The following is a 27151-nucleotide window of genomic DNA, read 5'->3' as shown; positions in this document are numbered from 1 at the left end:
CAGAAAACTGTGATTCAGAGTGGAAAGATGTGATGATGAAATGGGAAAGCTCAAGTAACTGGGAGAAACTGGAATTTTGGATGCAGACCTTTAAGGAGAACAATAATAATCATACAGAATATTATATTCATAAAGTAGCAGAAGGTCTTCTAAGAACAAAACCAACACAGGAATGGAGAAAGGAGATTTTGCCGATAAGGATGACTGCAATTAGGGATACAGACAATAGGTGGGGGGGTCGGACATATTGGGGAAAACTGGCAAAGGAACCAAGGTACTAGAAACAAATAACTAAGGGAAAAGTAATAGAATGGGAAGATGTCTAGAACTTATTTGGACTGCAGGTTAAAGATTGCCTTCCATAACCAGGATTGGTATCAGAATATAGGAAAAGAAATAGGGGGTCCTAAACAAAAGACCAGCCCTTGTAGAGTTTTTAGTACAATCTAGACCAGAAGTTGCCATTAACAAGGAATAATTAGTAGAGCATATTAAATATTGCATGATAACTATAAGAATCAGAGGAGGTTAGGAAGAACTGGGAAGAGAGATTCGATAATTCACAAAGAAACAATGGGGGGCGGGTATATGTATCTCTCCCAGATATGCAACAAAATCTAGAAGATTTTGAATCTTTGCCTGGAAGTGCTTGCAAAGGTATTTTTATAGGCCAAGCAGACTTCAAAGAATTTTTCCTCAAGTAGACAGCAAATGTCTGAGGTGTGATGGGGCAGAAAGAGGTAACTGGGAACATATCTTGTGGGAGTGTAATCAGTTGGTAGACTAAAGATTCCCTGCAAACTGCTCTGCCGGAGATGCTGGGTGAGCAAGCTGGAGTGACTAGGGAAATGACTGTTTTGAGCTATGATACAAACTCTGAATTGCCTAGACATAGTAAGGTCTTGCTGAGTCTAATTATGATGGCTGCCAAAAAAGCAATTACTAGAAAATGGAAATCAAAGTCTAAACCAACTTTACTAGAAGTAGTGAAAATAGTAATGGAGTTAAAACAACTGGAACTGCGATCTTTAGAAAAGGGTAGGAACAAATTACACAGGAAAAAATGGGAACTGTGGGATCAATACATGCAGAGGAGGAATGGGGTTTAAAAGAAGGCAGGATTTGAATCCGCTATGTAATGGTCTAGTAACAATAACTGGATGTGTTAAAAGTGATGTATAATGTTTGCAGCTACAGTTGTGTCGGCACAGTTTGGAATGCATAATGTTTGCATCTGACATTGTGTCGCTATGGCTTATTGTCATTTATATAAATGTAACATGGCCTTTGTCATACATGATAATTTAGTAAAGATGTTTTCTTGTTTTAAAAAGGTGGTGACAGAGTTATCCCTAAACCAAGCACACCTGCACATTTTTCCATCACTCCAAAATGAGAGAGAGAGAATCTTACACGTACTAAATGTGCACAGTACACTGAAATTTTACTTGGACTGAGCAAGGCTTTTCTGGAACTTTGAGCAGCTCTTTATCCATTCTTTGAATGAGACATTAAACAGTTTCTATCTGTCTGAGTTGGCTGTAGCAAAATTTGATGTAAAAGATCCCACAGCACTTAAGAAAGAGTAGGGGAGGTTTGTCAGTGTGCTGGCCAAATTTCCCCTTGTTAGTATGACTACCACCTTGGGTCTCCCCTGAAAAGAAGCTAGTGGTCTAGTCGGGCTAACCTAGTCAATAAATTGTAGTTGTTCTTTGACAGTAACAGAATGTCTTTATTTCTAAATACTTTGGCTAGCGACTGATTTCCCACTCCATATGCTTACATATTTGACAAATCATTTGGAAGGTATTGAAGAATCATCATTTCATTTACACCATATCATGGTTGCAGATTTTGCTGATAACATATCATTAATCAGTAATATTACTATCTACTTCCATTACAAGTTTATCTTTGACTAATAGGTTTGTCATTCTTTCTTTTGGACTCAGGGCATGTTGTTCATCTTGGTGAGTTTACATTGCATGGATGATGATGCATCTTCTGGTCATTCTGTATTCAGACTGTTTGCAGCCAATCCTAAAACAGCATGCAGCATTCCTGTGATGTCATACACACTTCCTGCTGGAAACATTGGAAGGTAAATGATTACCTTGCTATAAATACTGTTGTTTGAAGTTTTGTTTGGCCATAAGTTAAGAAACAACGCAAAAATGTAGTTTGCCTTTTGGACTTACCATGTACATACAACATGTTTAATACATTTAAGTTATGCATAGAAAAAGTAGCTGAATGATTAAGATGCCACTAAAACAAAGGAACATTGACCTCCTTTTGCCCACACTGCATTTACTTTCCTAAGATTCAATCTGAAGATGGTAGCATTGTAAAGATGTTTGGGCTGTCTTGTCCTTAAGCTGCGTTGTGTCAAGCTAGATTGATTTTATTTTGGGGTGACGTGTGGTAGATGCAAACTACAACCATCTCCTAGACATAGGGAGTACTAGCATCAGGTTTCCAGCATTCCCACTTGGGATGTGCCTTCTGACTTCAGCAGATGTAGTAAAATAGCACCAAGACATGCACCTCAGTACTTTCCCAACCTAACTAGAATTCTTTTGATCAACAAGACCTGTCCTTGTAAAAATAAAAGGAGGTAATAGAGGTCCTGAGAATCGCAGCATTCTCCTCCAAAAAAAGAATACGATTCCAGAAGAGCAACAAAGGCAGAGTGATTGGGGAAAAATCCATAGATCTGCTACAAGGCACGTCTTTGACATGTGTTCTTCACGTAACTTCTGCATCTTTTCTAACAGTTCTCCAATTATTTGAATTTACTGCAAGAGATACCCTCAAAGATCAGTTGTTACAGCGAGTTCCTTTTGTTACTTCACTGCTTACTTATCTCATTGATGGAAAGCCTGCTTCTTTTGCGTTCCTGGATTAGTCAGTATTTTTTTGTTTTTGACTGGTGCCCTGAATCTCGAGTGGTCAGAAAGTAGTATAGGAATGTCTTTTCCGAAAAGTTGATTTTTTTTTTCTGGCTAGGGTAAGGGTAAAGGTAAACTACTTCCTTTTGAAATCTCAGCATTCTTAACGGCGAGATCCGACACACTGATAAAAGACCAAAAATGTTGCAGAAGAGTGAATATCAAACATCAGTCTTCCTTTAAAAGTGTTTTTGAGGGGAAAGCCCCCTGCAACCCCCCCCCCCCTTTGATGTGGGGATCAAGCCCCACTCCCACACGCTCCAAACTTGTATATACCAACTCCAAGATGTTTATACCTTGGAGAAAAAGGAATGTTCCAAGAAATTGCCATCTTGGATTTGGTGTATGCACGTTTTTTTTTTTCAGCTAGTCAATGTCCATATTTCAGGACTCTCTGAAGTGGGTCCCAGCATTTCAAATGGTTATTAGTTGAACAATGCAAATGAACATGCAGACGTATCTGAAAGTATCGTCTTTTATGCCTGTACCATTTACATTCTGTCCAGCTGTGCTTAGTAGCTTCAGACTATGTCTTGGTTTCAAAGTGTGAAACACAAGCTCACATCTTTCTCATTTTCAGGAAAATGCTAACATCCCCACCCTTAGTTTTCCAACCCTGAAATTTACTGGACATGTGAACTGATCAAAGGACATTTCTATCCACATCCCAGACACTACAAAATAGTTGCTCCAAAATTCACATTACCCTGACTTGCCTCCTCTTTATACTTGTGTCAAGAAAGTATCTGCAGTCAGTGCTGAAAGTAAATTGTACAAGTCATTTCATTCACAGTGGGTTCCACTGGTCATCAAATATTAAAATACCACCAGTGGTATGTATGTTTTTTATGATGCCCTGGTCTTTTCCTAGCGTGCCCTTCTAACTCTGAAGCATTTTGAGCATCACAGTGGCAAAGGAGAATTCAGCCTTTCCAGTTTTCTAGACTTGTGAAAACTGTAAGCAAGCATCAGTGTGCTTGTATGAATTATGGGCACATGATGGTCTCCCTGTGATAAACTGATGTTTGAGAAAACTCTTGTTAAAAAAAATGTAGAAATCAATGCATACACTCATTATCTGCTTGCCATTGTATCTGTCGAGGTTTTTAAATGAAATTCTGTGGTTGCAAATGCATTGAGTAACATCTTAAACAGCTAAAATACTTAAACAACAATGGGACAACCATGGCAAAGCACATATATTTAATAAACAATAAGCAATAAACAGATAATCGCTTTCGGAGATGCCTCCTTCATCAGATCAATACAAAAAATATAAAAGTCTGCATATAAATACACTTAAAAACTAATTACATTAAATATCCAAAGCCATAAATTTAAAATCATGCTGTGAAAATTCATTAATGTGTTGAGCTACTGCACTTCTTTGCACATTTCTCAATATATCACCCATATGCTGTAAAGTATGTTCCTTTAACATTCTATTGGTTTTTACCAACATAAAAAGAAGTGCATTCTGAACAGGTTGCTATACAAGTCACATTTTTAGTAGAACAGCAAACATAATGTGAACACTTGTATATCCTTTTAGCAACAGGATGCTCAAACACATTATCAGTTTTAATATACCTGCATGCCTTACATCTTTTACATGGATATGTACCTGATTTTCCACTATATAATTTACCTAGGTTATTCTTATCTCCAGGTCCTGATCTATAACATAACAGACTCTTCATGTTACGATGTGTCTTGTAGCTGAAGTTTGGCAGATCACCTACTATAGTTTTCATCCTGTCATCAGGCAGTAATATCTTCCAGTTATTTTGTATTATATTCTTTATATATTTAAAATCAGTACTAAACGTAAAGGGTAGCCTAACCTTACATATATTTCTCTGTCCATTATTAATTGAATTTGCAGTATTTTTTCAATACCAAGGTCTACCTTTCCCATCTCTCATGGACTTGACCCTTTCTGATGCTTCCCTACTTTTGCAACTACGTTCTAACAAATTATTCTCTGTTACATTTATATGATGTAAAAAATCACTTTCCTTACTACAAAGTCGGGAAGTTCTCAGAAACTGATTATCCATGACATTTTTAAAAATATGCTGGGGGTGAATGCTACCCCTATCCAATAGAACATTTTTCCAGCATGACTTATGGTATAACAAAGTGCTTATTTTACTCCCTTCGTCCACTTTTAACAAAATATCCAAACATTCTATAAAATCTACAGATGAATACACAGTAAATCTTAAAAATGTGATGGTTGTCTCTAAATAGTTAACAAAAGCATCCAATTGTAGTGTATCCCCTTTCTACAAAAAAAAAGACATTATCCACAAATCTGCAATATAAACCCATATGTGCTAGCCACGGATTTTCTTCAGTCAAAATGTATCTCATCTCCCATTCAGCTAGAACCAGGTTTGCATAACTGTTAGCGCAGGGTGTGCCCATAGCAACACCACATTGCTGTAAATAAAACTTCTGTTCAAAAGCAAACACATTGTTCTCAATTACAATACTCAACAATCTACATATACATTCAACATATTTTTTGTCCATATATGCTACTCTTTCATTAAAGCAATGTATGTACCTTAGCCCTGTATCATTAGGAATGACTGTAAAGAGATTCTTTACATCTAAGATCACAAGAATAAATCTTGCATTTGAATTCAAGCTCTCCATATATTCACTTAATTGTTGTAAAAAATGTGAAGAGTCTCTTAACACAGAGACAGACGTATTTTACCATAGGTTTAAGTTGTCCTTCTACCCATATAGAAATTGTTTCTGCAACCCATCCTGAGCCATTTATTATTGGCCTTAGAGGAGGTTTTTCCAAAGATTTATGTATCTTAGGTAAACCTGATATATTAGGGAAATCTACCATAAAGTAATCTTAGAAGTAATGCTAGTCTAATAGATGAAACTAGCATTCTTCACATTACTAACAATCTCTCTCACTTTTTTCATGTTCACAAGAGTACAAGTAGTTTCATCTAACTCTCATTATTCATAGTTTCCACATATGTAGAATAGTCTAGCACCACTACTGCACCTCCTTTGTCTGCAGATTTTATAACAATACTTCTGCCAGCAATGAGATCATCCAATGCTTGCTTTTCTTGCAAGTTTAAGTTCGAGTCCTGGTCTACGCCTGGACATAAGAAGTGTATCAGTTTCATTATCACTAACTTTCAAAATGTATCCATCACTGGTTGAGAAACAGGCATAAATGTACTAGGTTTTTTATACTTATTATATTCAGCAGCAGCACTGTTAGAAAACACAATGCACATTTACATTCCTAGCAAACTGCCTTAAATCTAACATCACATCATGTAACTTGTTAGTAACAGCTGGTACAAAAGACTAGCCCTTGTTTAAAACATCAATTTGCACATCAGTTAAACATTTATGAGAAAGATTAAGTACCATTTTAAATGCATCTATATTGGACTGTCCATAGAAAGCTTCCTTCTGTTGCGATTGTTGCTGAACAGCCTCCTTCTGTGTTTCTCTGATGCCCTCACTTGTAAAGGTAGATGAGTGAGCAGGGGTAAAAAAAGTTGCATTAGTCTTTGGTCTGGCTCCTATCTTAATGTTCTTAGTGGTTAGTACAGAAGAATTAAACACGGAGGGTGGAATTTCATCAGTTTTTGTTGCAGCCCTGTTCTCTGACTCCTGAATTACTTCAGTGGCCTCAATTTTAAATTCTGATGTAATAATATTGAGACATTAATCACTTGATACATTCTGACCAATCACTGACATGGATGGCACATTGCTAACCTCCAACATCCCATCCTTACTGTTCTTGGAAAAGTTTGAACCTTTAGGGACTGTGTTAAAAGTCTTAGGTACAACTTTAACACCCTGAATATTAGAATCTGAGTCAACAGCATTTGTATTCTTTTTTGGCCAGATAAATATATGGCCTTTAACAAAATCAAACAAAAACTGGAACTGGAAGCAAAGCGAAGAACCACTACCAAAGTTTATTGTAAAACACTAGATCCACAGTAAATCACACTGCTAATACACAATGAAATCCTTCTCACTCAGCGTTTTCGTCACTACTGGACTTCATCAGATAAAAAACAGCTGTTCCTAGTTACCTTTTATATAATTTAAAAAAACAATGAACCAATCTAATTCAAGCCTTCAAAAACATATCAATTAATTGCTAATTATGTGCGCTTTCTAAAAAATAAATAAATTTAAAAAACACAGTTATTTCTTTTAGTTTTATCACATAATCCTAAAACCTTATTGTATATAAAGAAACCTTCCTAAAATTTCTTTTAACTTATTTAGATGTGTAAATATATATTTAAATAAATTAAAATTAGTTTAAAAAATTGGTTTAAAAAATATATATGAATAAAATAGATGAGATGAAATATCATCATTGTAAACCTATATGTTCTGTGTAACCATAGTGCCATCTCCTGGTTACCTTTGTTATCACACCTTTCCCTTCATATTTTTTCAGCTCTTATTTTCAAAAGAGGCTGAATGGATATGTGGTCAACTTATAACTTATAGCCTACAAAGAATTGTGGTGGCAGGTAGCTGTAGAAGCTAATAGGAAACCTGGCTTAAATGACCACATATCCATTCAGCCTCTTTTGAAAATAAGAGCTGAAAAAATATGAAGGGAAAGGTGTGATAACAAAGGTAACCAGGAGATGGCACTATGGTTACACAGAACATATAGGTTTACAATGATGATATTTCATCTCATCTATTTTATTCATATATATTTTTTAAACCAATTTTTTAAACGAATTTTAATTTATTTAAATATATATTTACACATCTAAATAAGTTAAAAGAAATTTTAGGAGGGTTCCTTTATATACAATAAGGTTTTAGGATTATGTGATAAAACTAAAAGAAATAACTGTGGTTTTTAAATTTATTTATTTTTTAGAAAGCGTACATAATTAGCAATTAATTGATATGTTTTTGAAGGCTTGAATTAGATTGGTTCATTGTTTTTTTAAATTATATAAAAGGTAACTAGGAACAGCAGTTTTTTATCTGATGAAGTCCAGTAGTGACGAAAACGCTGAGTGAGAAGGCGCTCATTGTGTATTAGCAGTGTGATTTACTGTGGATCTAGTGTTTTACAATAAACTTTGGTAGTGGTTCTTCGCTTGCTTCCAGTTCCAGTTTTTGTTTGGTTCGTGGTGGTTGGCAGACACCAGTTTGGCGTTTTTTCTTTAACAAAATCAGCATACTCTCTTTCCAACGTTTTAGTTTTTATGCGTTGCAACTTAGTCATAAAGAGAAATATTGCAAAACAGTACATCAGGTTTTTCAGCATACCTGATTTCAGGGTAGTCCTTGGCAATTGCAGTTTGTATCTCTTCCAAACAATGTATCAGGGCTGTCTCTCTAGGTTTAAAATAATCAATAAGCAGCTCCATATATTTAAAGCTACTTTATATGTTAATGGCCTGCCATTTGGCAAGTAAATCTGGAGCCATAGGTAGGCATGCAAAAATACGTAGCCCCCTCGGAATGACTTTAAAATGCAGGCATGCTTCTAAATGCATACATTGCCATTGAAAACGTTTCAGTTTATATAACTCATCTTCCAACTTTTTAAGAAGTTCTATAAATTCTTCTTTAATTACCTGAGCAGCCACATCTTGCTTCTCATGGTTAAAATTCAAGGACAACAAAGGATTCAGTCCTGCTATCGATAACTTCTTAATATAGCCAGAATTTTCCTTGGATATCAGTCTAGGGCAGTAGTCAACTTCCACTTCACCACTTTCTGCCATGTTACTCCTTGTGAAGAAACAGAAGTCTATAAAGTAGGCAAACAGCAATAAGGAGAAAATCAGTCCCAATGTAGAAAAAAACAGGTTAAAATACTTGAGAAACAACAATGGGACAACCACATATATTTAATAAACAATAAGCAGTAAACAGATGAGTGTTTTCGGAGCTGCGGCCTTCATCAGATCAATACAAAAAATATAAAATCAGTCTGCATATAAATACACTTAAAAAACTAATTACATTAATTAAAACCTTTAACCAGTTAACATTTTCTAGTCCTTAAAATAGGTTTTAAAGGTATAAAACCATTTACGCCTGGTGGAACATAAGCTCTCAAACCAGCTATCCAGTGGGTTTCTTTAACTTCTGTGGCATTCTTTATATCACCATCTCTAGGTGCAGGAGTGTAAATATCCAAAGCCATGAATTTAAAATCGTGCTGTTAAAATTCATTAATGTGTTGAGCTACTGCACTTCTTTGCACATTTCTCCATATATCACCCATATGCTGTAAAATACGTTCCTTTAACATTCTATTGGTTTTACCAACATAAAAAGAAGTGCATTCTGAACATGTTGCAAACATGTATATATCTCATTGTTTCAGGCTGACAAAACTCAGTATGTGTCTACCATTTTGTGTTTGAATAGCATGCCCCCCTTCTCCCATGCTTTGTCTTTCACACCGCCAGAGTTCTAATACTTGTTTTTTCAGTGTGTGCAAACAGTAATATTTTTCATATTTGTGTCAAGGGAGTATGGAAGGGTGATGGGGTATGTACCATTCTGAAGCTGTCATCAGTTCAAACAAACTTACCTAATATATGATTTCTATGTAACACGCATGCAGCGATACAATAGTTAGTTTCAGATATGCCCGAGGTATTTTTTCTTATTTGTGTGTCCGTCTCTGTAACAGAGCATGTCATAATGATGGATGATGTGCCATTTTGAAGCTGTTACCTGTTCAGTCTGTACATTGTGTGACATCTGCATTGTTCAGTTTCAGAGATCTAATAGCATGTCAGATTGTAAGAAGTATGACTTTTGTCTTATTTGAGTCAATATCTCAAAAAGAGTGCATGGCAACATGATGGGTGAGTTATTGTTTTGAAACCGGCATTAGTCTGGACAAACCAGCCCCAGTACATAATTTCTGTATCTGATGTCTATTTTCATCTATTTCAACAGGTGGGTTGTCAAATCCAGTCGGATCCAACGTCAGTGCCTTATACTTTAGTATTAGATCCGAAATCTGTGACTTCTCCACTACCCACAATGCCCCTTTCCTGCCCGAATTACCTCAGATTCCTTTTGCCGCCTGTCTAACCAGATTTTGAACCTTTTTCTCTTTCCTTTATTGCAGTAGTTAATATTTTTTGAATATAATATTTAGTGTTAGTAGTGGGTTCATAGGATGATACTAGGCTATTGGCCTGGAGGCCCTTACAAGCCTAGCCAAGAATTTTGCCCAAGTTCCCACAAAGTCAGCACCTGTTTCCCCTGTCCAGCAGGGACACAGGTGGGATCCCAGGGGTGTATTTTTTGTTTCCCATCCAGTCATCCAGGTTCCTCTTAAAGAGGGCTAGAGAGGTAATCTGCTTAACATGGAGGAGGGAATTATTCCACAGGTGGAAGAATCTCTGGGACACAAATCTATCCCGCCAACAAGTTCATTTAATGTCACAGGCCAGGTTGAGGCCTTGCTTGCGTGTTTCCCGAGTGCATGCCAGACACCGGTCACCTCTGAGCAGTCTGTACAAGACTGAGTTAGGGACAGAGCTTTTAGCCTATCTGTATAGGACAGGTGTTTGAGACCCTGGATTTTCCTGGTCAGGAACCTCTGTGGTCTCTCCAGCTGCTACGTGTGCTTGGCAAGTTACATGCCGAAGGGGGCATTGTACTCACTAATGGGTCTGATAAGGGAGAAGTCCAGGGATGTTATGACCTCCTTTTTCCTGGATGAAATAACCTTACTTATGAGGTGGGCCATGTAGAAAGCCTTCTGTACAACGGTGGCAACATGGTGGTCAGAAGTCAGGTTGCTATCAACGTGGGTGCCCAAGCTCCTGACAGCTGCTTGCGTGCTTAGTACATTGTTATTAATCTGATAATTAGTGGGACCATTTTCCCCAAAGGGGATACTGATACATTTCTTGGCATTCAGTTTAGGCATTGCTAATGACCCCAATCATTAGTTGGGTAAGGCCCTCTTGGAAGATGTTCACATCACAGGGAGAATTTAAGACAGCACCTAGCTTGCATTCATCTGCAAACTTGATCAGCCACAGACCTCTGGTTTTGGCTTGCACCTCAGAAAAGTATATCCCAAACAGTAGAGGCCCCCAAGACTGATCCTTGGGGTACACCGCTCGTTACAGGTCTACTACTAGAGGTGGCGTCCCCTATTTTGACTGAGTGGGTTCTATCAGTGAGCCAGTTAGCTACCTGTCTGGTAACATACAGGTTGATGGCTAGCTGGGAGAGTTTATCTATTATGCCTGAGTGGGAAATAGTGTCGAAGGCTTTGACTAGGTCAAGGTAGGCAGTGTGCACCGTCTTCCCCTTGTCCATGGCTTTGGTGACTGTTTCAGAGAAGTTGACCAAGTTTAATAGGCATGAACTCCTTTTGGCAAAACCAAACTGTATGGGGCCAAACGTTTGGAAGTTGCCAATGTCCTTGTTTATAAGGTCTATGGTAATGCGTTCCATGGCCTAGCAGATCAGGCTAGTTAGGCTAATTGGCCTGTAATTGCCGGGTCAATCGACGCTCCACATTTGTCTAGAGGGATGACAGTGGCCGTCCTCTATTCGGCTGGGACCAAGCCAGTGCTCAGCTTTTAGTTGAATAGGGTGCCTAATGGAGCTGAGAGCTCATGCCTGAGTTCATGTTGGATGCAGCCAGGAATGTTGTTGGGTCCCATGGAGACTGTATTTTTTGCCTTTGAGATGGCATTAAAGACCTGCTCCCTGGTGATGAGGGGAGTGAGGCAGGTGTTGGGGATATCATGGTTTACTGCTGGTGGGGACAGTGGGTGAAGTTTTACCTGAACCTGTCTGCCAGCGGGTTGGCTATATCTACAGCATTTGTGTTTGTGGTGTTCAGAGCAGATTTAGGTATTACCTATGAGATTGCGAAGATATGTGAAGAAGGCCTTGTGATTGTCCTTAGCAGATCTGGCCAATTTGGACTTCAAGTTAGCTTAGAGGATTTCACCAGTGACCTTATTTGCTTGTTCAGACAAAGGAGGGATTGCTTCCAACTTGACACCTGCTCCTTCTTGGTCCTGGACAGCAATTTTTTTCCTTTTATTATAGAGTTTGTTTATTGCTGATGTCCACCAGACAGGTTTTCTGTTCCTTGAGGAAGATTATTTGGTCCTGTCAGGTATTGCTGAATCCATACAGCTATGTAGGTGCTCGTATAGTTTGTTGGTGTAGGCTTGGACATTAGTGCTAGTTCCAGCTGAAGGGATAATGGCTGTGAAGCTGCTTATACTTGCTCTCAGGAGATTGTAGTCAACTTTGGAAAAGTTATTAGGCCAGTTTATAGTGTCAGCATAGAATTTTCTAGTTACTACTGTTCGTAGTTTGTTAGATTTAGACGCTATATATGTATATATATATATATATATATATATATATATGTGTGTGTGTGTATATATATATATATATATATATATATGTGTGTGTGTGTATATATATATATATATATATATATATATATGTGTGTGTATATATAGATATATATATATATATATATATATATATATATATATATATATATATATATATATATATATATATGGCGTATAACTTATTCTCTTATAGTTTAAATAGACTAAGCCCTTTTTTCTGATGTTGGAAAACTGTACAAATTTAAAAAAATGTCCTTCCTGTGGGCATAATATCCGCCCTCAAGACCCACACTCTTGTGTGTACTACTGGTGTCCTTCCGACTTGCAGGATACCTGCCTATTTGTGCTGCCTTTGGCACAAGGGCACTCCAGGGAAGGAAAGAGTAACTTATCCTGAATAGACTCATTCCACCACAGACAGGATCCAAAATGTCTTCAGAGCCAAAGGCATCCTCTCTCTCTTCTTCTGCTGACAAGAAAAGATAAAAAGATCAAAGGAAAAAGAGAGAAAGTGAAAGAGACAAGTCAAAGGAAAAGCCTAAGGAAAAACAGTCTGAAAAAAGACCAGAGGAACGAGTTGGCAAAGCTAAGAAAAGGTCTCCAGATCCAACATCTGTTTCGAGCCCGTAACCTAAGATTTTGAGGCAGTGTGATTCTACTGCATCCAGAATCTGAATTCCCTATTACAAAACTTCCTTTTTTCCGGAGTCAATCAGCATTAGTCTTCACTCCCCAATTTTTCAGATGCTCCCATTGAGACCTACATCAGTAGTTGTTCCTTCGAGGTCATGTCAGTATACTAGAAGCCTAACCGAACTGGATGTCGATTGTATGATGAGGAAGTTTCTGAGGACACCGATTCAGCTGGGAGTCGTCCTAGCTCCATCCTCGAGGAGAGGGCCAGGATCAGACCCTTTGATACCAGCCATGCTTGTTCTGATGCCATCTCCCTTTTTGGAGCTGATGCATATGGGATCCAGTCCCCCCCTTGCATTGTATCATTGTTGATAGCCCTGGACACTTCGGCTGTGATTTCTTCTCTCAATTTTTTCAACACCCGTGCCTTTGGGTCAAGTAGAGTCTGGAGCCAGAGCACTGGAGTCCGGTCCCTAAAAGTGGGGTGAACGCCAATGTTTTTGGGGCCGTTCCTGCCACTCGAAGCTTCAGCCCTGGATAGCTCAATTCTGAAGTGGTCCTCAGAGCCGTTTGCCTTTGGAGTTGAAAAGACTGCTGATTATGCTGCTATGGGTGATTTTTCCTCTGCTCCGTTAGCTGAGTCTGCTCGCTAGGCTGTGGAGACTGCCTTGGCTGGACAAAAAAGACTGGAGTGTGCACAGAGCTCAGATCCATCCCAACTCCTGCTGCAGACTGTACCACCTTCCTCTCTTTCTGGTTGACAGGAACATACAGATCCAATTAGCGTTGAGACCGCAAACCACTCGAGCTCCACATCTGACTGTTAGGTGTCTCCTTGCAAAGTCCTGAGGCACATTCCTCTGGACAAAAACTTGTAAGTAGAAGCATATTGACTCCTGTCCTGAATCTGTCACTAAGGACACCAACTTACTTGATGGAGAAGATTCCCCATGGTGCCCCCCCCCCCCCAAGACAATGAAGCTGCTTCTTTGGATGAGTCTGGGTTTCTTGAAGTTTTAGGGTCCAGCCCTTTTGACATACTAGGTGGTCCCACCTTCTGACACCTTAATTGATCTCACTGCCCAGAAAGCTTAGGAATCTGATAAAAGCCATTCAAGACTAGTTGTCTCCAAAGATAGAAAAATTGGTCCAAGGGTCCTCCAGTAGATGCCATGGTGGCAGCAGAAGCTACAAAAAAGGAACTGTCTGAAGAAAGTTCCTATGTCCAGCCACTGAGCAGGGAGTCAAAGGCATTGGACAGAATGTGGAAATGTGCATACACTTCAGCGACATTTGCACACTGAGAGCTGAACTATTTAGCACACTTGACATGATTCCAAAGAGATTTGATCAATGAGCTTTCAAAGTCCCTGTCAGGTAGCTTAGTTATGGACGTCCAGAAAACAGTGGATGCCCAAATGTCTCCCCCAACCCTACAATCTTCCATGCACGTGGACATGAGACTGACTTAATGCAGTAGATGGTACAGCAAGGGCAGCAGGCACAAGTTTTACCATGTGATGTCGTGCCTGGATGCGACTGTGCAATTTCATGGAAGGCTTTAAGACATCCTTTATAAATGCCCCCTATGGTGGTTCCAACTTATTTGAACCAAAAGTGAAAGAAACACTTATCAGGAGTGAATAGGACGGTAAGACCTTGTCTGCCGTAAGGATCCTTTTTTCTTCTCCTCAATACAAACAGAAAATGATTGACTTTAACAATTGACTTAGTTTCTGGTGTCATTCCAAGGGGATCCAGTACCTGACAGCCTGGGAAGACATGATTGACAAACCACAATGCTTTTCCAGAGATGGCCTGCATCTGTCTTCCTTGTGTTTCAGGCTCCTGGCAAAGGTTGTTGCCTCCCCATAGTGCCTTTTTTTAGGCAATGCCATGAGGTCAAAACTACCAACTTGGAAATTTCATCAAAACGCAAAGTAAAGGTCATGCTGCTAAATGCTAAGAGTCTAAACATGAAACTGCAATCATTGCAAGCATTCTTAACCCTGGAAGATGTTGACATTTGTGCAGTCACAGAAACCTGGTTCAAAGTTGCGGAGAGCACCCCAGCCATACCACTTTACTCATCCTGTCATACATTCAGACCCCAAAACCATGGGAAGCAAAGCAAAAGGAGGTGGAGTTGCAATATATGTAAAAGACATGCTCACCTCCAGGCTAGTCAAACAGTATGATTCACAGGAGGCGCTCCAGGTGCAGTTAACCATTGGCAAGACCCCTATTCAAATCATAGTTAGGTACATGCTCCCATCTTTGGCTCAAGATGCCCACTCCACCTATCTGGACCTCTTCAAATCTATCAAAATTCAACCCTTTACCCTGATCCTGGGTGACCTTAACTGTCCAACCATAGATTGGAAGAACTACTTGTGCCCAAACACAAATGCCCAGAGAATTCTTGAGTTTGTCAGTGCAAATGCCTTGGACCAGCTGGTTGACACCCCCACAAGAGGTGAAAATATCTTAGACTTGGTACTAACCAACATGAGTAACCACTGCAGCATCCCTACAATGTCATCCTCCCTGGTAAGCTCCGACCACAAAGCTGTCACTTTTGAAGTAACCCCCCCCCCCCCCAGCTAGGGTCAAGCAAAAAAAAAAAGTTTCTCCACAGCTAATTTCAACCTCTTTAGGTAAGGTATAAACAGCTGCACAAGCCCCCTCTCCCTCCATAGGAACTGGCGCATATGTCCAAACCTACACCAAAGTACTATACGAGCATTTATATAGCTGCATGGAATCATGAATATCCGACAGGACAAAATCATCCTCTTCAAGGAAGAGCAAACCTGTCTGGTGGACATTTGCAATAAATAAACTCTATAATAAAAGGAAATAATTGATGTCTAGGACCAAGAAGGAGCAGGTACCTGATTGGAAGCAATCTCTCCTTAGCCTGAACAAGCAAATAAGAGCACTAGTGAAATCCTCCAAAGCAAACTTCGAGTCCAAACTGCCCACATCTACTAAAGACAGTCATAAGGCCTTTTTGGCATATGTCTGCATTCTCAAAGGAAGTACTCAGATCTGCACAGAACTAGTGGTCAAGGACACCGCATACACAAACACTGTAGATATAGCCAACCTGCTGGCAGACAGGTTCAGTGAATATTTCACCCATCTGTCCCCCCCATCAGTAAATCAGAACATCCCCAGCAACTGCCCCCTCCCCTTATCACTAGGGAGCAAGTCATCACTGCCCTCTCAAAGGCAAAAAAAAATACCGCCTCCATGGGACCCTATAACATCCCAGGCTGCATCCTACATGAACTCGGGCAGGAACTTGCAGCACCATTAGGCACCATATTCAACCAAAGCCTGAGTACCGGCTTCATCCCAGCTAAGTGGAGGACAGCCACTGTTGATCCTTTGCACAAATGTGGAACATCCACCGATCCAAGAAATTATAGTCCCATCAGCCTAACTAGCCTGAATCACAAGGCCATGGAGCGGATTATTATGGACCTCATTAACAAGGACATTGGCAACCTCCAAACACTTGATTCTCCACAGTTTGGTTTCATCCAGACGAGGTCATGCCTGTTAAATTTGGTCAACAACTTTGAGACAGTCACCAAAGCCATGGACAAGGGGAAGACTGCACGCAGCCTACCTTGACCTGACCAAAGCCTTTGATAGTATTCCCCACTCAGGTATAATAGATAGTCTCTCAACTAGGTATCAATCCGTATGTTACCAGATGGGTAGCAAACTGGGTAATTTCACTGATAGAACCCATCTAGTCAAAATAGGGGAAGCCACCTCAGGCAGTAGACCTCTAATGAACGGTGTACCCCAGGGATCAGTCTTGGTGCCTCTGTTGTTTTGGATATACTTTTCTGAGGTGCAGGCCAAAACCAGAGGGCCATGGCTGACCAAGTTTGCAGATGACTGCAAGTTGGCGCTGTCAATTCCCCTAATGATGTGGACATCCTCCAAGAGGGTCTCACCCAAACAAATCACTGGTGCCAGAAACATGGCCTCAAACTGAATGCCAAAAAATGCATGTGACGCCCCCACAAATTATCACATTAATAACAAGGTCCTCGGCATGCAATCAGTCCTGAGGGACTTGGGCACCCAGGTTGATAGCAAACTGACTTTTGACCACCATATTGCCCCCGTTGTACGGAACGCTTTTTACATGGCCCACCTCATTAGTAAGGGTATCTCATCCAGGGACAAGGGGGTCATAACATTCCTGTAGTCTTCCCTTATAAGATCCATTATTGAGTACGATGCCTCTTTCGGCATGTACCTCATAAAGCACATGCCGCAGCTGGAGAGACCACAGAGGTTCATAACCAGGAGAATCCAGGACCTCAAACATCTGCCCTACACAGATAGGCTAAAGGCCCTGTCTCTCTATTCAGACTCATATAGACTTCTCAGAGGTGACCTCTGGCATACAGAGCAATTTCAAACCCCACCTTGATGGGACTGCTGCATATCCGCAAGTCAAGCTCCACTTGAGTAACCCACATGAGTGACCTCAACCTGGTCTGTGACATCAATAGGAATTATTGGCAGGACAAGTTTATGTCCCAGAGACTCCCCCTTCTGTGAAATAGACTCCCTCTCCACATCAAGCCGAATACCTTATTAACTCTTTAAGTGCAACCTGGATGACTGGATGAGGAACAGAAAATACACTCGTGGAATTTCACCTGTGTCCCTGCTTGTAAGGGCCTCCAGGACAATAGCCTAGTAACTTCCTGTGATCCTATGATCAAAGATCCTTTTTCAGGAATCAGAGGAGGGAGGAAATGTAGTTCAAGAAATCCCAATATTTTCACTAGGATATTCTTGGGGACAGGACTCCCCAAAGTAGAGGAGGAGTCGACTCCACTGGACATTGCCCACTAGACAGAGGTGGTAGACAAAATCAAGGTTTTGCTGGGCCATTCAGTGAGAAACCTTATCAGCATGCCTGAATGTTTTCCCGACATCTGCAGTCTGGAGGCAGTCAAAGGATGCTTTTCCTTGCACCTGCTAGCCTTGCAAACAATGACTTCTGATCCTTGGATGTTAAGGATCATCACTTGAGATTATAAAATACGTTTTTAGATTCCTGAAGAGCAAGACTGAAGATTCCCAATGCTCCACCTAATTATTTGGAACCTGCAGCAACAGAGGTTTCACATTTGCTAGACAAGTCATTCAGCCAGTCCCCCAGACCAGCTAGGATCCCAGAGTCTATTCCAGTTACTTTTTAGTTCCAAAAAAAGACAGGGGACCTCCACGCATTATTGGATCTTGGCAGTCTAAATCAGTATATCAAATAGCAAAATTCCAGATGGTCACGGTACAATCCATTCCACCTCTTTTGAGGAAGGATGATTGGATGTGTTCTATCCATCTCCAGGAAGCCTACAATCATATTGAGGTTTAGAGGCAATCAAAGAGATTCCTCCATTTCCAGCAGGAAGCCAATCACCATCAATTAGAGTGCTGCCATTCAGTCTCACTACAGCCTCCTGGGTGTTAACCAAGATAATCGCAGTTGTAACAGCTTATCTCCAGCTACAAGGGATCCAGGTCTTCTCATAATTAGATGATTAACTTCCAACTACTACTATTACAACACCAATCAGTCCTTTTATTCCTGGCAGTTCACTTGGGAATATTAATAAACTTCAGCAGAAGCAAACTATTCCTCTGTCAGAGCATACAATTCATAGGGTGCCACGTAGACACAGTACATCAGATGGCAATACTTAGCCCTGCAAGAGTCCAATCTTTAAGGTCTGTAGCCCTCTAAGTGTTAAAACACCCCCAACCTCAAGCATGACTCATTCTTTGACTCAGGGACGTCAGGAGGCATACGCACTGTACTGATTTCAGTACAACTTTTTTTAGAGGGGGGGGGGTAGCTTTTTTGAAAAAAAAAAAAAAAACGTATGTACATATTTCTTCCTTTTTAAAGGGTGTTGGCTCCTTTGAGGAGGATACCAACCAGTCGGAAGTGAGTTTTCATCCTTTTTAAAGGGTGTTGGCTCCTTTAAGGAGGATACCAGCCAGTCGGAAGTGAGCTCACATCATGTCCGGCTGGCTGCGAGCGGGAAACAGTCGCAAATGGAGTATCACTGAGAGCGAGCAGGAATAGTTGGAAGGCAATCAATCCATGAACAGATTATCAGGTAAGAGTGGGAAGGCAAGCAAGTGTGTGGGAAATGTAGTTTGGAAGGCAAGCAAGTGTGTTCACAAATGGATTATCGGAAGGCAATCAATCCACAATTGAAGTAAGTGTGTGTGTGGATTATATCACTGCAAGCAACGAACAGATTATTGTAGTTGGAAGGCAGTCAATCCACTGTGTGTACGAACAGATTATTGTAATTGGAAGGCAATCAATCCTGTGTGTGTGTGTGTGTGTGTGTGTGTGTGTGTGTGTGTGTGTGTGTGTGTGTGTGTGTGTGTGTGTGTGTCTGTGAAAAATGCCCCCAACATAATACACCTGCAGGCTATAGGTGTTCAGGCTCAAACCCTGTACCTTTGCTTCCGGGTAAGAAGAGCCTAAAGTCCCTAACCACCACCATTTCTGAACTTTGTTCAGATTTGCTTTTCTAATGGTTGTGAACTATGGTGAGAAGTGAGAACTGAAGTTGTATTTCTCCCATTATTGTTTTTGTTGTTTGTCCAGGTTTTTTGTGCTAAGGTGTGAAGTGAGAACTAAATTTGTATTCCCTTATTATTGGCTTTGTTTGTCCAGGTTTTTTGTGCTAAGAGGTTTAGAGCTATCTAAATGATAGCCATTAAGTTTGTCTTCCTATTTTTCAAACTGCTGATTTAGCATAGTGATATGTTGCACTGACTGTAGTGCATATGGTTCTGGGTTCAAGACATGCATGGTGATAACACAGCATTTTATTCTAGCAACTTTCCAAAATTATGCAAGCAGTGTTTAAAATGTGTCCCGTTGTTTTGGGCTTTTGTCCCCCCCCCCCCCCCCCCCAATAAATGTTGGCTTTTCACAGATTTCTTGTGCTACAAAGTTCAGAGATACAGCTGAGTGTCGACATTTTACAAGGAGCTGAGAGCTGCAGGGGAACTTAAGTTTAGTGCTGCTTATGCTGAGTCTGCTTGTACTGTTAATAGCACAACAAGTAGTGTACTTGCTTTTGATGCAGAAGGCTGTGGGTTCTTCTCCCACAGTAGGTAGATTGCATTGCTGATACTGTACTGTGTTGTAAAGGGGGGTGGATGTTGTAGTCCGTTTTGGCAAAGATATATAGTAGTAACTATGAACCTGTTATCAGTTTGCCATCCATTCCCTATTGCAATATTACTAGCGTATCATTGTTTTTAATGCAACATAGGCAATTTATTCCTCAAGGGCAACAGGCACTTTATTTGTAGATGAAACCATGAAATATAAAGCTATCAGCAGCATCTTCATTAGTTACAGATTTCTTTAATGTGGAATTATGTAGATGGCTTTTACTAGTTCAGAGATTGTGCATTTTTACTGATACTGGTGGACTTTAGAAGTTTGAGTAGACTTTTATGATGGAAGGTGTATCAAAGAGCACGTGTATGATTCATGTGCAAGGGGCCTATGATTTGAAAACAGCCCAAAGTTAATCTTTATCTGCCACTGGCAAAATGTATTTTCTTTGAATGTGGGTTTCAATGCTCTTTCAATGAATGCGAGTTTCAAGGGCAGAGAAGTTTTAATGCTAAGTCTAGTTTCATTGTGAGACTGCATTGCTTTGTTTAGCAGATATTTATTGGTGTTTGTGCTGTAAAATGCAAAATAAAACTTTTCTGGCAAATCATTTAGGAATGAAGTCACTAAATAATGACCGACGTTAAGTTTCAGACGTCATAATCTTCAGAAAAATGCATGCTAAAGCAAGACCTGATATTCTATCAACTGTCCTAAGTTTATACAAGGTCAATTTTTAGTACTATTTGTATGTTCCCCCTATATATTTGGCCTTGTCCAGATTTCCTGCATTAAGAGGTATGTGCAAATAAATCGCTTTATAGAATTAGAAATATCCAAACCTCTCAACTGTCCCCAATTTTGGCTCAAAATGTTGCTCTCCCCCTAATAATCTCTCCGCAAAATAGCAATTTTGGAAGAAAATGTGGAGGGTTTACTTTTATAAATAACTGTAATGATCAGAGTTATACATTACTTTTATTTCAGAAATGCATGTAGATTCTCGAATTTTGTCAGCTGCTCTAAGTTAACAGTGCTCATATTAAAATGGTGTCCCTTCTCTGACAGGTTCCCAGCTGTATTGTCTGGCAATTTTATATTTTTGCATCACATTTTTGGTCCGTTCTTCATAAAATTGCGGTTTACTGGCAGATTAATGGCAAATTGTTAAAGACTGAAGTTAGAAAATAATGGCAGACATTTGAGTTTCAGATTTCATACCTTTCACAAAATTCGTACTAATGCAAGACCTACTACTATTCTATTATCTTTCTAAGTTTATAAAAGCAATATTTAAAAAAGAAATGTCCTTATTTTTGGGCCTTTGCCTCAGTTTTATTTATGCGTTTGTTGCTCTAAGAGGTTGAGAGGTGTGTGTGTGTATGTGTGTGTGTGTGTGTGTGTGTGTGGTAGGTAGGTAGCATACCTCTCAACTGTCCAAATTTTGCAGAATGTCCAGATTTTTGCCCTATATTTTTTGTCTGTTCCTCATAAATTTTGTGATTTTTCTAGAAAATTATTGAAGGCTGAAGTTGCTAAATAATGGCAGACATTTGAGTTTCAGACTTCATGTCCTTTAGAAAAATTCATACTAGCACAAATCCTGTTATTCTAGCAACTTTCTCATACTACCACAAATCCTGTTATTCTAGCAACTTTCTAAGTTCACAAGAGCATTATTTAATATCTGTCCCTGTTTATTTTAGGCTTTGTCCATATTTCTTGCACTAAGAGGTAGGGAGGGGTGTGTGTGTGAATGAAACATCCTAGTTAGGGGTAGCAGATGGTTAGTAATTTATTCAAGCTCAAAACCTGTACCTTAGTTACAGAAAACAAAAGCATAAATTCTCTACCCCAACTACCATGCTGCATTTTTCAAAGAACTGACATTTCAGGTTAATTTTCAATTCAAGGAACCGAGTTTGAGTGAATTTGTATTATATTACTGAAGAGGCATTACAGTGAATGCCTCTTCATCGACACTAAAGCCGTGAATTACGAGAATGGCCGTAGCTTGGCTGGGGAGGGGGGTAGCAGTTTGAGAGCTGTGAGTACAAATTTGAAAATCCTAGCTACACCCCTGCTTTGACTCCCTCCTTCCCCATGCCATATTGTCATTTTCTTCTTGCAGGTATTGACTAGACCTTGTCTGGACTCTGTCTGACCATTCTTCCACTTTGTTTCTATAGTGGTTGTCCTCAAATCTCATCTTTTATCCTACATTATTTCTTACATAATTTATGACCAACTGAAATCAGTCAGCAAACTCAATCTGAGGTAATTCAGACAGGAAAGAAAAACTGTGGATAGGGAAGGAGGCAGAGCTTTTGGTTCTAATATTGTGGTATAAGGCACCAACGTCTGATCTGACCAGATCTGACAAAACGCATGTTGAACCAGACTAAAATAAAACAACACAGATCTATCATTATGCTAAGTACATAACTTTCATTAATCACACCTACAGAGATGCAACTGTTTGCTTATGTTTCAGATTGTGCAAATTGTGATTTCATATGTGTCAGTACCTGTAAGGAAACAGCAACACTATGTGGGATGCATAATTGAGGCTGACATAAGTCTGAACAAACTGTTGTATGCTGTATGACTTCTGTCTGAAGCACCTGCAGAGATAAGTTTGTCAAATTATATGAAATATGTCCTATTTCATATTTATATAACATCTCAATAAGTAAGCTTGATAAAACAGATAAGACTTATTTTGAAGCTGACATTCAAGACAAATTAGCTACAGATATTGGGAATCTAATAGTATGGCTACCAAGATAGTCATTTGATTTAAAAATGCACATAAAATGTGCATAACATCTGCAGTTCCTGTCAGATGTATTGATCAAAATTTTACGAGTTGTGATATCTTCACCCTTGTGAAAATTAGTTTATGCACATGTATGGGTATGTATGCAGCTCAAATGTATAGATTTTAATATTTTGCAAAGGGTTCCTCCTAGGTTCTAAATGAATATAGATGGTTATTGAAAACAAACTACTAACATCAGGTACTAGCTAAGCAAATGTTAACAAAAAACAAAAGTGTAATGACTTAACCTTAGTGCAGCAATGAGACATCTGGAAGCTTTGCAAGGTTGATTGCTTGCAGGAAAATATCCTGGACATGGCTTATTTCCAGATCTCACATGATCCAGTTCATTCACTTCAACCTCAAGTTGGAAGCAACGGCAGTAGTTTCTTTGACACCTTTAAGTCAGCCCAAGGCTGTAAAACTCAGCTTATCTCTCTCTTTCTCATAGTGCGTCTCCTGCACTCCCTGTGCCATTTTGTGCTGTTGTAATAGCTGGAGTGCTTTTAGGCATTGCAGATGTTTTTCAGAGCTTTGTGAGGTTCTACCTTACAGTTTATAGCTTATACTGAACTGAGTTAGTTAATATTTATCGAAGTGGGACTTTCTCAATTGTGACAGTTTTTGAGCAGCTCTTTCTTGCTTTTGACTTGGTTAAGTAAAATGGATATAGTTCTGCTGAGTTTGTACTATAAAACAAATGTCACAAAATTCTCCCAAGACCCACTCCTTTTTCTGTTGTGTTTGGTTGTCTGATGGATGTTCATCATGTTTCACTGTTGCAGTCATTACACTTGGGTTATCCTGCTGGCAGGTGACCCGTAGTCTGCCTGAGTTCCAAAGTCTTGGCCCGGCGTTGGTTGCTGATGCATCTTCCCTGATGTCAGTGCACCAGGGGTATAAATGTTGCAACCGACACCATTTTCTTCAGTCTTTCTTGCCGAGCGGTGCCCGAAGCAAAAGCAGTTCACAAATGCCAGTCGGCCGACTTCTGAGATTTTCAAAATTGAGTTTCAGAACCGAAGTCTTCAATAAAGCTAAGTACCCCGTTGGGGAAACTTTTTCTTGCTCCAGACCGATGTCAGTAAAAGTTAATAATTGTATTTCTTGTGGGAAGCAAATACCTCATAAGGACTTTCACTCTTACTGCATTCCTTACCTAGGCCCTGACCACAACGTCACTAGTTGTCGGTTTTGTGCTAGATTCAATAAACGCACTATTAAACGTCGGTTTGATTTTGCCTTGCATTAATTTGGACGACGATTTAATTATATAATGCCATCGGAACAACCGATGACTGGAATGTACAAAAAACGCAAAGACAAAGAAAAAGACAGGCATCTGAGGTCCAAAACTGACGACGAAGCCTCTTCTAGGCCAGTCGCCGGTTCTCAGTGAGGTGCTTTCACAGCCCCTGACACCCGCTACCTCAGAGCCACAGGCCGTAACCGACAGCCACGTGGAGACACCGAGGCCTGTGGAAACTCAAGGTATTGGGCCTACGGAAACTATATCCTCAGATGGGTCCGGAGCCGCTGAGCAGGCACCGGCTTCTGAGGGTGTTTTCAGACCTTCACAGCTTACAATTAAGGCTACTACAGGAGCAAAGGCAAAGTCTAAAACACAATTAAAGACAAGGAAACAAGTGCAGCATTCTCCAGAACAGTCAGCCATGCCAAATAAATAGATGCTTAAAATGGCCAAAGACCTTATTACTTTAATCTGGGGCTCCCATCCCCCTCCTGACAAAAGGCCTAGACAAGACACTGATTGATTCCTCTGATCAGGTTTCCATTTCCTCTAATTCTTCTTCTGATCAGGGCTATTCTCTCCCTCCCTATGAGGACTCTGATGCTGAAGAGTCCATTCCTTCAGCCTCACCGCCTGAGGATTATTCTTTTGGGGAAATCCTGCACACAGTAAGGGAGCATTTCCATTGGGAGAACCAGGATTACTCAGAATCCAAGAAAAGGCTCAGAGATTTCCTTTTATTGCCTCAGCACAGGCCCCATGGCTATCCCCCCTGTGCTTGATATTGTAGATGATGTTTTTTTCTGAATCCAGTCTGTCTCCAGATTCTTTACCCCCTGCACCAGTAAAGCCAGACAGGTACTACAGGGTCCCTGACTCTCATAAATTTCTTTACAAAAACCCCGCTGGAGACCCAGAAACAATTTCTCTGGGTCATAAAGGGGTTAAAGCTTCCACTGCCAAAAATCCTGTCCCCTCAGATAGGGATTCCAGAGCTCTGGACAGATGGGGGAAGAAAGTTTACACTTCTGCTACTTTAGCTGTAAGAGCTTTAAACTGTCAGTTTCACATGCTTAAATATCAACAGTATCTCATGTCATTGTTAAAGCATTAAATGGTTACAAATATAGAAAGTCCTGACAGTAAAGAAATGCAGGATTTATTGCATGCAGTTGAACAAGTGGGAAAGTATACTCTGCAATGTGGTTTTGATTCATTAGAGGCTTCTTGTAGAGCCGCAGTTACAGGCTCAGTTATTCGAAGACATGCTTGGTTGAAAGAACAAAGTTTATCTGACCATGTTAAAGTAAAATTATTGGATGCTCCACTACAGCATGATACTTTGTTTGGTGTTAAGGCAGAAGAGGTGTTAAAGAAAATGGAGGATAAAGCAAAGTCAATGCAAACGGTGAAAGATTTCTTACAGGTTCAACCACCTAGATTTAGCAGAAACTGTCATTCAAAAAAATTGGTCCTTTCCATTGTCAGACAGGCCACAAAGAGGCAGATACAGACGCCCAAGAGGCAGATCTCAGCCCCAAGGCTCCTACAGACCTAAACAATGTGGTGCTTCAGCCCCCAAAGGAGGAGAAGACAAATCACAACCTTATAGGAAACAGTAAAAACACAAAAAGACGGACGGTGCTAGTGTAAAACCAATAAACCGTCCGTCTTTTTGTATTTTTAGTTTGAATTTTGGATGGATTCACAGGCAGCTATGGCTATGGACAATATGAATAAGGGATTCGAACTAGGAGAGCTCCGAAAGCTCATTGGGCAGTTGACGCAGCTGGTGGGACTTTTGACACCTGTTAGCCAATCCATGGCTACGCTGCTATCATCACTACCACTACTCGGAAACCAAGAGGCAGTTAGGCGAGCCGTTTCTAATGAACAAACGGCTGCCAATAACAAATGAGACGAACGAGAGCTTTTGGGATTAAATCATGTTACTAACGGAAGTATTGATGGCTTCCCATCTGTTACTTTTAATAACAACAACGAGAGGGGTTCTCCTGAAAAGGAGAGAACTGATAGAGACAGTAATGAGTCGCAACGAAGAATGGACACTAATACTCCGTTACCAGGTACTAAAACACAGCTTACGGACATTCTGAATGTCAAATTTGACTTTTAAAAACAAGCGTCCCTTTCCTTTTAACAACGGGACTTATAGTAATAAACTTAATGATTTGGATTTTTTCCTTTACAAATACAAGATGTTAGATTTAGACAATGCATATCTTAAACACTGTTTGTTATTAAATATTGTACCAAAAGGGTTAAGAGTCAGTAAATACCCTAACAATGTTTTTGAAGACAGTGAATTTTATCAAGATTTAATAACTGCTTTCGATAAATGTGGCTTTGATATAATGAAAGCAATAATTAAAAATAACGAGTTTGAAATGGAGAAATAATATAACATTGAGCGTATAAACAAGAGCATTACTAGTGATTTGTTATTTACAGTGGAAGACGAGAAGGCTAAATATTTTAAGTTACTTAAGAATGTGGAAGCTAAATGTGTAGAAGTGCAACATAGGAAAGCAAGTAAGATAGAAAGGGGCTTAAAAGAATACAAAACAAAGACACACTACCCCAAACCTAAATATAGGGGAAGGAGAATTGGTGACTTTCAAGATAGAGAAAATTTTAACATTAGGACAGATGATATACTTTATGATGAAAATAACACAGACACTTCTGAATTTCCCCCACTAAGAAGGTCTGAAAGGTTAATGTCCAAACAACCTGTAGATTATTATTCAAAAAACTACAAGGGGAACCAGCGGTGACCCCAAATGAGGAACCATTTGGGTTGGAACCATTAGAGACCATTTTAAATGAAGGTTTTAGATGGACCTATAAAGATTTTAACATTTT

At 39.8% G+C, this 27151-nt stretch overlaps 1 protein-coding gene and 1 long non-coding RNA gene across 3 annotated transcripts in view; one reads left to right on the top strand and one right to left on the bottom strand.

Moving 5' to 3' along the window:
- Nucleotides 1-27151, top strand: part of PALB2 (partner and localizer of BRCA2) — a 731562-nt gene that overhangs the window by 655730 nt on the left and 48681 nt on the right. For both annotated transcript variants that reach the window (XM_044089227.1, XM_044089226.1), the window contains one exon: nucleotides 1953-2101. In XM_044089227.1, coding sequence (XP_043945162.1) covers nucleotides 1953-2101 — 149 coding nt within the window. The remainder of the gene's footprint in view (nucleotides 1-1952; nucleotides 2102-27151) is intronic.
- Nucleotides 6312-27151, bottom strand: part of LOC122816437 — a 200298-nt gene continuing 179458 nt past the window's right edge. The window contains exons 2-3 of the long non-coding RNA XR_006367081.1: nucleotides 8576-8751; nucleotides 6312-6462 (exon numbers count right to left, since the gene is read on the bottom strand). This is a non-coding gene — a long non-coding RNA (uncharacterized LOC122816437). The remainder of the gene's footprint in view (nucleotides 6463-8575; nucleotides 8752-27151) is intronic.

The sequence above is a fragment of the Protopterus annectens genome, chromosome 12.part0 (assembly GCF_019279795.1).
Source record: "Protopterus annectens isolate FY-2018-M chromosome 12.part0, PAN1.0, whole genome shotgun sequence".
NCBI lineage: Eukaryota > Metazoa > Chordata > Ceratodontiformes > Protopteridae > Protopterus > Protopterus annectens.
The sequence above is the reverse complement of the archived record's forward strand: the minus strand, read 5'-3'. Positions and strand labels throughout refer to the sequence as shown.